Here is a 12,998-nt window from a genome sequence, read left to right on the forward strand (position 1 = left end):
ATTTGAGTTCTATCTAACTATTTTTTTTTTTTTCACATAATTGAACAAAGTAGAAACAACTACATATAGAACCCTCTCTACAACATGAAAAATCTTTGACTAAGAATCGAAGTAATCCATTTCAGTGAGCGAGGAGAATGTCATTACTGAGCGAATCGGGCGAGTCCTGGACCGAGTTAGGGATCGGGTTGAGGAAAAGCACAGACTTGGCCGCCACGAGCTTCTTCCTCTGGGGACAGCGCGGGCCGTAGATCCTGCCGGAGAAGCAGGGGATACCGTCGGTGAAGGCGTTGACCGGAGTTTGTTGAGCGGCAGCGTTGGAGGACAGTGGAGATGACGTGCGGTGGAGAGAGATGGAGGAGGAGGAGGAGAGGAGGTAGAGCGAGTTGAGTCGGTGGGCGGTGATTCGGGAGTCGCGGATTTGGGCTAGGGCGCCGGGTTTAAGGTACTTGTGGAAGTGGAAAGGCTCGGATCTGGTTGGTGAGGAAGAGGATAAGGGTTTGGTAGATGCTCTGATTCTACGGTTCATGGTGAATGAAGAGAGAGAGAGAAAATGGAGTAGTGAAAGTGAAGGGGTTTTTATTTTAAAGTGAAGAAGGGGCAGAGGCGGGAAAGAAATGGAGGGAGGGAGGGAGGGATAGAAGAACGTGGGGGTTTTGAAAGGGAGAGCGGTCCTTACTAGCACTTGTTTTTTTTTTCTTTTCTTCAGGAGACCCTCCTCCAAAAAACAACCAATAGGAGTTTTTTTTTTTTTTTTTCCAATTTTTAACTTTTATTCGAAGCAACATGAATTTTTGTGAGTTAATATAAATAACAGGCCAACACACTTTAAAATGATTAATAAAAAGGTCATTTGGTGTTGATATAGTTAACTCGCAATTAACCTAATTAATATAAATTAGTCGCTATCTTGTGCGATGCACGAGATAGTTAAATAAAAGGATAATTAACGAACCTCACATTATAAAATAAATAAATAAAAGCTAAAAGAATTAGTAAGAGATTGATTTGCCCACCAAGAATTTAAAAGAAAAAAGATTGAGAAAGAAAAAGAAAATGTAATATTACATTAAAAGTGTAATGTTGGAAACTAAAACAACATTAAAAACAATGGGGGAAACTGTTTGCAAAGAAGATTGCAACCTTTGTATGTTTACTGGGCTCAAGGCCAAAATTCAAATTCAATTTTGCAACAAAAAAAAAAAAAAAAACATACAACAGCCTCACTACACAAATCCACTTTTTGCTCTAATTTATTTTGCAAATCATACACTATCAATAATTTCAATAAACATACTGCTAAATCTGCTGTTTATTGAAACAAACTTGCTGTAAAGCCAAACATTAGGCTTTCTAGTGGTTCAACAAATACATTCTTAGCATTATGAAAAGATGATTGAGCAATAACTTTTGAAACTTGAACATTTTTTTTTATAAAGAATATGTACAAATTGTGAATGTTTTTCATGTATATAGCCAGTTTAAGAAGAAAAAAAAATGTGTGAACAATCAAATTTTTATTAAGTAATTGTTTGTATTTGTAAGGGGGTGGGCTGTGCTAGTGGTGTTGGACTGCCTCCTACTGCACTAAACCCAAGTTTTCTGGATAAGAGAGTTGGGACCGGCCCAGCTTCAGCTTAAGTTGGTCCAGCTTGTGCGCAAACTAGGCCAAGTCTGCCAGGGACGCGTTCACGGCAAGCGAAACTGTTTCAGACAAATAGTGGCATGCAGACATAATAATAATAAAATAAACAGAAAATATCTAGCCACTTAATGGGGAATTGTCCAAATAGCCCCTAAAATCAATTACAACAGCAATACTAATTGTTTTCTTTTTTACGGAAGAGAAAAAGCATAACAGAGGACATCAAATGTTAATACGCATGGGTTAGTCAGAATATTAGGGAAAATTAGTCAAAAATCCAATCCGCAGGAGCACAGCCACAAAGGGAAGAACGTTCCTTCTCAATGCGGTCAATCTCTCAGGAAAGAGTCCTACCATGGAGATTAACTGCTCTGAGGGAAACGGATCTGAGTGGTTTTTCTGCGTAGATACTCTCGAGGTTTTCACAGAGGGTCGAATTTCATGAGGGAGAGAAGGGACCAATCTACCGGTGCATGCCCACCGTTCTAATTCTCACTATTTCTTTCTTTCTTCTCACTCGTTTTCTTTTGCTATTTCTTTTAAGTTTTCTATTTCTTAGTCAAAGTTCCCCTTTGTTCCTCCTCCCTTGTTCACGGCAAGACCCTCCTTTTATAGTGCCTGCCGTGACTAGATTTTATTGTTTTAGCCCTTAATTCCCTTTGTTTGGTCTGGGTGTACTGGCCGACCATTACTGTTCCGTCTGTGTGTCATCTTCCCATCGCCAAATAAGGAAGAGTATTTTGTTTGCTAGTCTGCCGTGGCACTCTTTCCTACTACAGTCTGGGTTATTTCTCTCTCCCTATCTCTCATGGCATGCACCTATTGGTTCCAACTCAGCTTGCCTCTTTTGGGTAGTAAGTCATCCCAGCAGGACACCTCCCCGAAAGAGCCTAAGCCGGAACCTTCAAAATAGATTTTTCCCCTCTCCCCACCACCAAACCATGCCCTCTGATTCTCTGACCCCCCGACCTCACCATGCTCTGTATTGGCTGGGTAGAGGCTGGTGGTGTCTGGGCCTTGCGCGTGCCTTCATTCCATATGTGTCCAAAACTTGCTTGCTGCCCATTCGTCTGTCGTGGTCTAGAGGCTCGCCGTCTGTGTTTTTTGACCTCTTATGTGGGCTGCTTTCTGTTTTCCCGCTCCTCTCAGGAACTGGGCTTTATTTGATAATGGGTCTTACATTTTTTTTGGCCCATTCCTTGGTTCCCCTTATTTCTTGCAATGTCGTTCTGTTATTCCTGCTGTAGTGATTTAATCCTGCTAGGCCTTCTTTTAGGCCAGCCGTTTATTCCTTCTCCCAGTGACTTGGCATGGTCACTGGTTTGCTTTTATTTATGGGCTCCTATGTTCCTTTTGGCTTTCCCTTGGGCATCCTTGGCCCATTTGCTTTCTTTGGGCTTCCTCGGCCCTTTTGCTAACTCTGCATTCTCATGTGCTTTTTACTAACTTCATTGGGCTATTCCGGCCCAATAACCTTATTCTCATCCTTGGGGTTTATGGGCCTGCCATAAATCCCTTACTTTCTTATTTTGCATTACTTTGGGCCTGCAACGGCCCTTTCTCTCTTTTCCACCTCATACACTGCCCATAGGATGCTATTTCTCTCTTTCCGGGCTTCTTCAAGCCCACTTGCTTCTTCAAGACTCATTTGTTTATTTCTTGGGCCTGTGATCCATTATTCTTGCCGCTTGGACCTAATGGTTTTGCTGTTTGCTTTGCCAATTCTTTGCTGCCCTTATTATTGGGCTTTCTTTCTTTCCACCTGGATTCTCACAAATGGCCCTTAACAGTATTTATCTCAAAAGTCATACCCTTGTATAAATACTTTTTTTTTTTGAGAAATATAAATACATTAACTATTTTATATATACATAGATATATATATATATATATATATTATAGCCTATTATATACTTTATTAGATTATATATAACATTCTTTCTCTCAACAACAAGGTAAAACTTTTCACACTCTCAAAAAAAAAAAAAAAAAAAAAAAAAGGTAAAACTTAAAAAAAAAAAAAAAAAACACAGTAAAACTTTAAACTTAACAACCACAAGTTTTATTTTTATTTTTTTTTAATGAAATCAATAGACTGCCACACATTTAGAATTCAAGGAACTTTAATTGTTGAAGTAGAGTAGTAAGTTTATACAGCACACGATTTCTCAAAAGTCAAAAGAAAGACAACAAAAGCAGTAAACCACTTAATGGTAACTAAACAAAGCGCGAGAGAGATATATACCAATGGTGCTGGCTTGGACTAGAGCTGGAGTTGAAAGGACGACCACAGACCTGCAGTGAGCAACTAGCAGTGCAAGTGCATAGCACAGACACAGTAATGTAGTTTAATTTGTTTGTTTGTTTTTTTATTTTTTAAATAATGATCTAGGAGGATTTAGAATGTATTCTCTGGGGTTTTTCGTGTTAGCATTTAGAGGGCCACAAATTGAAAGATTTATCAAATATATTGGGGTTTTTCTAAAACTATCATGTTGAAGTTAAATAGAGAGAGTGGCAAAGATACAAACTTGATGGCTATGGTGGCTAAAAGTGACGGCAACGGACAATGGTGGCTATGTCATGGGTGGGAAAGAGAGAAGAAAATTGGGGAGGGTGTTTGGTGTAATGTTTGCTAGAAGGCTTTGAAAAAACCACCTAGAAACCGACTGCCTAAACCCCCATTTTCCCTTCAAATCACCTATCCCCAAACTAAAAAGCAGATTGTCCATTCCTAAAAAAATTAGATCCCTTATTTTAAGAAGCTTAAAGGCCTTTGAATTTTTGCAATTGTCTTCAAATTTGCACAAGATTTTTCTCTTCCATTTGAAGAAGTTCATGAGTTCTAGAAAGCTCATCAAGGCAAATAACTTGGTTCAAGCTTCCTTAAACTCACTTAGCTCTAGCTAAGAAGCCAAATAATTGTATTTCAATTCATGTCATGGTTAGTGTTGTAAATAAGTCAAGTTGAGTCGAGTTGAGTATAAAAGTTCAAATTGATTCATTTAATTCTATTTTAAACATGAGTGGAGTTTGAGTTCATTGCCAAACTAGATTTTACATTCAAACTTAGTTCATTTTCTTGTTGAACAAGTTTGAGTTTGTTTATGAGTTACTTGATTAACTTATTGTTCTCCTATATATAGTAAAAATCACAACTATTTCATTTCCACTTCACAAATCTATGCTAATAATAAATAGCTAAATTATAATTGCAATTTTATTATTTGAGTTAATTAGTAGAATGATTTTTCATTTATGAAAATGAGATTTCTTACCATCATATCATCAAAAATAATTTACAATTTATAATATATATTTATATTATCAATAAATTACAAATAATAAATAACAGTAATATAGTGTGGGTACATGAGCACCTCACACCGCAAGAGATTTGTCCGCTTTGGGGAGCCAGTCCCTCACGGTTTTGTCCTCGTCCCCGAGTGTGGTTGGGGGATTTTTGCCATGAAGTGATTGACACCTAGGCTCACCTTTGTCCCACATCGGTTAGAGAACCCTCCCACTCAAGGTTTATAAGCTTCTGGAGCGACCAAGAGTGTACCACTACTACACATGTGTAGTAGTGGTACACTCTTGGTCGCTCCAGAAGCTTATAAACCTTGAGTGGGAGGGTTCTCTAACCGATGTGGGACAAAGGTGAGCCTAGGTGTCAATCACTTCATGGCAAAAATCCCCCAACCACACTCGGGGACGAGGACAAAACCGTGAGGGACTGGCTCCCCAAAGCGGACAAATCTCTTGCGGTGTGAGGTGCTCATGTACCCACATATAGTATATAAGTATATAATTTTTTCACTTATACAATCTGATCTCATTTATGTTTAACTATATTTTTTTACATATCTATATCTAAGTATATAAGATTCTAATATATATATATATATATATATACACTCAAGTCAACTTTTATACTCATGAACTTCTTCACAAACATATTATTACGTTTGAGTTTGTCTCGTTCATAGTCAAACATAAACTTAGCTTGTTTACTAAATAAATGAATATAAGTAAGTTTTTTCAGTGCTAGGCTCTCTCTCTCTCTCTCTCTCTCTCTCTATATATATATATATATATAGAGAGAGAGAGAGAGAGAGAAAGAGATATATATATATATATATATATATAACCAAGTACCACTGTTAGCCAAAATTTGTACTGATCTACCACAATTTTGAAAATATTTAAGAATCTACTATTCTTTTTGGAACTTGAGTTTCGTAAAAATAACCATCGTGACACTCGTTGAGGTGGATTTTTTAAATTAAAAAAAAATATCCACGGTGAGCTTGAATTCCTTGTAAACAAAACCTGAGCTCTTCAAGCTCGAGTTCTTAAAAAATTTGAACAAAGCTTTAATGTCAACAATGCCTGGATATTAGGGAAAAGTGAGGACCTAGTGCTATAGGGGATTGAGTGTAAAAGTCTAACTTTGCCGTGTAAGTGTAAAAGTCTACCTACTTGTCTCAATAGTTTAGATTTCCATAAGCAAAGGTGGTGTACCTTTGGTGAATTAATTTTTTGTCAATAAAAGTGTTTTTGTTCACATGTTGTAGTCAACAATTAAAGCATAAGAAGAGACAAAACATATTTATCTGGGAGCATGTTGTATTTTCCTATAAAAACATTTATGTCAAATTTTGAAGAACTCAAGCTTCAAGAGCTTGAGTTTCATATTACAAGAACCCTCCTTTGGAGTTTCGTGTGACATTTTTTTATTAAAATAATCCATGTCAGTGGCATTTTTTATTTATAAAACTTGAGTTTTTGAAACTCGAGTTTCATGTCTTACTAGAGTTTCACAAACTCAGATTTAAAAATGGTGATAGATTGTTGAATATTTCTCAAATAGTAGGAAAACACTACATATTTTAGCCAACAGTGATGTTTGGTCATTTTGGCCGCTGACCACTAACAATTGTGATGTGTAGTCAGAAAGCATTCTTCTAAAAAGCAGAGGTCAACGTGGTGTTAGAGATCCAACGACTGATGAACACCCTTATCTATATTCATACCCATCTTATGAGAAATAACATGTTTAACCAGTAAACTAATCTATAAAGGGAAAAAAGGGTCGGCATGGTGAGGGGTTCAACACAATACCCACAATAAGTCAAGATTATGAAGTTTTGTTGGGGACATTAGCAATGGCAGAGTCAGGAATTTATCTTTGAGGGGGCCATATATATATATGAGTTGAGTTAAAGTTACACCTGGTGTAACTTTAAGCAAAGTTACATCACTCAATAATTTTTAATTGGATTCAAATATTGACAAATCCACCGTTAGATTACCTTATCTTCATATATTCTCTATGCTTGCAAAATTTTAAGGTGATCAAAGATTAATAGCTATGTCATCAATCAATTGTTAAAATTCAAGTTTCTGTAATTTAAAATAATGCATAAAAGATGAGTTTATGGATCAAATGATAAATAACATCCAATTAATATGAAAATTGACATACATATTAAAAACATATAGAACATATAATTCAATGGCTGGATTTTCAAAATATTAATTCAATAACAAGTTATTGGATAGTGTAACATTGCTTAGGATTACACCAGATGTAACTTGAATCCAACCCTATATATATATATATATATATATTTTTTTTTTTTTGGTGTATGAAAAGTAAAATAGTAATATATAATACTTCATAACTCAATTTTTCCCTTTAATTAGTTGATATAATTGTTAAAATACCTATGTGTTGATTTTAAAGATAATGAATATTTAATTATTATAGTTTGTTGACATATATATATATATATATATATATAGATTGTATTTTACTTAAATGAAAATTATGTTTCTTTTTAGATTTTCTTAAATATGTATGTATATTATTACGTATGGGGAGCAAAAATGAAAGAAAAAAATTTAAAAATTATCAAATTACTTAAGATATTTTCAAAAAATAAATTGTTTTTTTTCAAAAATTTTGGAGGGGCCTAGGCCCTCTTAGTCATCAAGTGGCTCCGTGTCACTAGACATTCGGGTGATGGTCTCAATATATTTGAACTTTGAAGGACCTGTAAAGTTGGTCCATGGAGTTCTGTGTTTCATGGTTACAAAGTGAAATACTAAAGTTGGGCACCACTTTGTATAAAAAAAGAGGGGGGAAAAAAAAAGTCAACAGAATGATACACATTCCTAAAATTTCTTCTGCTTCCGCTGGAATGCAGCCCAACATTACAATAAGGCAAATGAATCTCCATACCAACCTTAACATGCTAACAAATTCATTTCCATCAACAGAAATGAATTTCTATCTCCACACCAACTTTTATGATGCCTATTAATAACGGCTGAAAGAACAAGATACAAAGTCCATTTACAATACATAATACACTGCACTCTGTCATAACCTCTTCATAGTGTTCCAATGAGAACAGCAAATTACGCTTTTGCCGGCCATGTTGCTTGAGCTGACATGATAATTCCCACAATCACTCCAAACAACCCAAGTGCACTACCAAAGATTTCGATCACAAGTATCTTCACAAAAAGAGTGGAGTTTTGAGCATCAGATAAAGCACAGCTGCTTCCAATGATTCCAACACACACCCTGTTGTTAAAAGAAGAATTAGAAGGATTGTAAGAGCAAGGAAAGAAAATAATTCTGAGTTTTGATTAGGAGAATTCCAATGGAGTATGTAAGAGTAAAAGAGAGGAGATTTGAACCCGCAGACAAGGTTTGCAAAGCCCACGATAATCCCAGACGCGAAGATTGCATATCCTGCTCTAAGAGACTCGGGTTCATAGATCTGTGATTGTGGAACACTCTCTAGCTTTGTTTGTAGAATAATTGCCACAATGACACCATAAATAGCAACAGCTTCACAAAAGATAACACTGAAATAACAAAAGAACCGGAGAAATCATCACATAACGAGGTATCATAGGTTTATACCACAAAATAACAAGTAGTTGTGCATGAGAAGTTCAACAAGAAGAAGTGCTTTGCTGGTCCATTCAATGGGCTAAAAAAAGATTCAATTCAAGGTATCATTGAAGGTAAAAAATTGCAATTTCCATATCCAGACATTATATAATTTGCAACCATATGGCATTGTGTGCTTCTAAATCAAATTCTCTAAAGCTTGAACTTGCCTTGAATTTTAACATTGTGAGGATGATTGGAGCATGATATATGATACTTGAAAACAGAAACCTAGTTACCCATTTATAAAATAAAACCTCAAAATTGGGTTGAGCAACTTCATCCATTAATATATATACATATATATATATATATACATATATTTATATATATATATATATATATATCCAAGCTTGCTTGTACAGAAACATATTTAAGGCATTCATCAAATCCAACTCATGATGAGCCAGGAGAAGTCTATATACTATATAGTACCTTCTACATTGTATATGCTTGAAGACAATGTAAGTGAGAATTGTTTTCTATCATAGTTTGAAAGAATGCTATATCTCTAAATTAAAACAAAATGCTAGAATATTAGTGCTCCAACTACTTTTTTATAATTTCAAGTTTGATGTCGAACCAATGCTATTTCTTCTTTTTTGGGTAATAAATTTTTTTTTTTTTTTTTGATAAGTAAGAAAAGATTTACTAAAAAAAGACTACTTCATGAGAAAAGATCACAAGGCAGCCAAGAAGTACAAAGAAGAACAAAACAACTAAAAAAATGTTATTGGGAGGGAGCCACTAGATGTGAGTCCCCAAGCCTAAGACCAATCAAACAAAGAGTCCATAAATGAGGCAAGAAGCTGATTCCCCAAACCCTCCTCATCCTCAAATGTGTGATTATAATGCTCTCTTAAAATGCTCCACATCAAACACAACGGTGCCAAATTCCAAACATCAGACGAGCGCTAACCAATTCCTCCCATCCAAATAACAGATCTAATGCTACACCTAGATGTATAAAGATTATTTTGAAGGATATGAGACAATCTACAACCTAGGCTTAAAAATCATCACGGCAAGTGGCAAGTAAACACCTTCCCCCCCCCCCCCCCCCCCAAAAAAAAAGCACCCCCAAAACCCAAAATTATAAGCACATACACCTCAAGCAACCCATGGACATGAGAGAGATAACATCATTCTCATCATAATATTTACCAAATCGTCTTGATTGATCTGCTTAATGCCAAGTTAGAAAAATTTGACCAGATGCTCTAGAATCTAAAGGCTTTCAATTAAGTAGGACTAGAACAAAGTACATGGAATGTAAATTTAGTAGAAAAAGAAGCACAAACGAAGGGGTGGTAAGACTTGATGATCAAGGGATACTAAAGTAACAACTTTCGATATCTTAGATCAATAATTCATAAAGATGGAGAGATTGAAGAGGACGTGAATCATAGGATAAGAGTAGGGCGGATGATGTGGAGAAGCGCATCAAGAGTGTTGTGCAATCATAGAATACTAGAATACCTATTAAGTTAAAGGAAAAATTTTATGAGACTGCTATATGACCAACTATGCTCTATGATATCGAATGTTGGGTATTTAAGAAGCAGCACATTCATAAAATGAGAATGTTAAAATAGATAAGTGGAAATACATAGAAAGATAGAGTTCGAAATGAAGAAATTTTCTTAAAAATAAGGGTAGCCCTTATTGATGAAAAGATGAGGGAGAGTCGACTTAGGCAACAGTGAGAAAGAACAAGTTGATCAAAGTTGAAGGAATGGAAAAAAGGGCAGGAAGACCAAAAATCACATTAGTAGAAGTAAAAAAAAAAAAAATGATATGACAATTAAGGGTAATAGAGAGTATGACTATAGATAAAGTAGAATGGAGGAAACTATCCTATTGAGAATTCATAGCCGACCCCAAAATTTTGGAACTAAGGCTTTGTTTGTTGTTTATAGGTAAAGAGAACTTTATTAAAAGAAAATAGAAAAAGTACAAAATGCTCCCATGGGTACACAAGCCATGTACTAAAATCCAAAAGTGAAAGAATAATCCAATCAAACAAAGAAAGCAAAAAGAACTGTTTCAACTCAAGGATGGTTCTGTTCTCTCCAAATAGTCCCCATGAGACACAATAGAATCACCCCCCAAACAACTGCTATTTGACACTGACAAACAGCCCTATTCCAACAAGCTGGCAAGTTCACCACTTGCTTAGGCATCACCCATGAAACACCAAACAGGCTAAACACAAATGTCCATAAATTATATGCATAAGAACAGTGCAGGAGCAGGTGATCCACTGACTCCTAACTATTCTTACACATGCTGCATCTGTTAACAACACATGTTCCTCTTTCTTAATTGATCTTCTATATCATCTTTAACCTTTCCTCCTGTTTCCCATGAGGTTTTGTTGATTTTTAAGTTAATCCTATTAATGAGGATGCTGAATTGGGAAAGTAAGTTCACAGAATAAAGAATTTAGTGAAACAAACACCTATCTCCACAAAATATGATTCCCCTAAATACAACAATGATATCTAGCTCAAACAGCACCTGAAGCCATTAATTTCTCTGTTTTCCCTCTTTGTTAAAACTTCCAATGAAGCCTTCCTGTTACCTATTAGAACTCTAAGACCCCACATACTATTTCTATCAAATAATCATGAAACCAACCTTTGATTCCTAAACAAAACTGTAACCATTATTTTCTGACAACTTGTTTGTTTCAAGAAATAGTATATTGTCCTTTTTTCCCATCTTATCGACCTAACCCCTTCTTCTTAAACCATGAATCCCAAGTCCACAATTTTTCATAACTCTAAACCCACCACAAGCACGCTAGATAGGTTTCCACAATTTGTCCTACGTCGCCAAACCACTGAATACTAGGCTAAGGAGTGAGTTCATGTTCTGCATAATACACAAATGCAATGCACATTTACTTACAGATTTCAATTCCACCATTGTAGTCTAGGAAGCATGTATACTACACAGTATAAGCCGTATCTGTATCCAATCTGGATACTCATGGATACAGTGGCGTACTTGTTTAATTTTAATTATCTCTCCCTCTCTCTCAAACACACGCATTTTTGGCTTCCTTACATTTCTTAGTTATGTATTAAAAATAAAATTTACATAATATGCACTTAAAGATATTGATATTTATATATAAATTAATTAAAGTATTCATGTCATATTGTATCCTGAACTTTAAAAGACTTGAGGAAAATCATATCCTATTTTCTATGTGATAATCGCAACTTCTTCAGTGACTTCTGCATAGTTTATCAACTGCATAGATATGTATAATACTATTATATACTAAAACCTACTGAGCCAGCACCTCTTCTCTATGTAACATAGGGAAGGGAAGGGAAGGATCTCTTAATAATAATTATATAAAACGAGAACGAAAAAGCTAACCAACAAACTGTGAAGTTGAATCAATCAATGGCTAATTAGATTTAAAATTCAAATCAACAAATAAGACTGATTTTGTTTGTTTCGACTAAAATATAAAGAAATGATAAAATGAATACCTAATAAGATTTTTGGAAGTAATACGGGGAGCTTTGATCGCAGCGCCGATCAAACTGCTTCCGGTTATGTAAATACCCCTATCAACAACAACCACATAATTACAACATTAGGATTTTCATAAAAAAGAGAAAGAAAGATAATGATAGGAGGAAAGATATTAGAGAGTAGAGAAGTGAGAGAGACCAGGCGGCGCCGAGGACGGAGACGCCGATGGCGATGGCGATACCGATGGCGGAGAAGGTGTAGGGGGACACCTTTACGAGGGCGTGGGCCCACGTGCCCGGATATGCTCCTGTGCTTGACATGATCCAATCTGATCTGCTGCTCGCAAATGTGATTTTGATTTCTGAATCGCTCTCTCTCTCTCTCTCTCTCTCTTTCCCGGTGCTTTCCTATCTCCTCTTTGTGGGACAGCGTAGTTCTATTGGGCTCAATGTCCTACGTGCTGCTCATCCCTAACATAACTTCACCCCATTTTTTATTGGGCTTTTTTTCTTTCAGAAGAAAAAAAGCCCAAAGCCACTGTGAGCGAAAGAGAGAGAGCGAGAACCGAATTGGGCTATTGCTTAAATTTATTCTACATGAATGTTGGGCTTGGGCTTTAGTCTTTAGGTCATTAGTTCAGAGACAAAACCCCCTGGACACACTTCTCTCTCTCTCAGTTCCTTTTCTTTCTACGTAAATTATTTTCCCTGGAAATTTTTTTCCCGAGGAAAAAAAAAAAATTTATGCAAAGGTTATGCAGTGAGATTGAGTGAGGCTCAATAGATTATTATTTTTTTTAGGGGGGCATTTTGTAAATTTACTGCAACGCTCTGACAATAAAAAGCATATTGATTTATTATAAAGAAGCTACTGATTGTCCTCTTTTTT

At 35.8% G+C, this 12,998-nt stretch overlaps 1 protein-coding gene across 1 annotated transcript; it reads right to left on the minus strand.

Moving 5' to 3' along the window:
- Positions 1-7,798: 7,798 nt before the first annotated feature.
- On the minus strand, positions 7,799-12,566 carry LOC126693179 (V-type proton ATPase subunit c''2-like). Its single transcript, XM_050389069.1, has 4 exons — positions 12,309-12,566; positions 12,125-12,202; positions 8,357-8,527; positions 7,799-8,240 (listed from the first exon to the last, which is right to left on the minus strand). The coding sequence occupies exons 1-4, from the start codon at positions 12,428-12,430 to the stop codon at positions 8,072-8,074; spliced, it is 540 nt and encodes a 179-aa protein (XP_050245026.1). The 5' UTR covers positions 12,431-12,566; the 3' UTR covers positions 7,799-8,071.
- Between the last annotated feature and the right edge of the window lie 432 nt (positions 12,567-12,998).

The sequence above is a fragment of the Quercus robur genome, chromosome 7, assembly GCF_932294415.1.
Source record: "Quercus robur chromosome 7, dhQueRobu3.1, whole genome shotgun sequence".
NCBI classification, from domain to species: Eukaryota; Viridiplantae; Streptophyta; class Magnoliopsida; order Fagales; family Fagaceae; genus Quercus; species Quercus robur.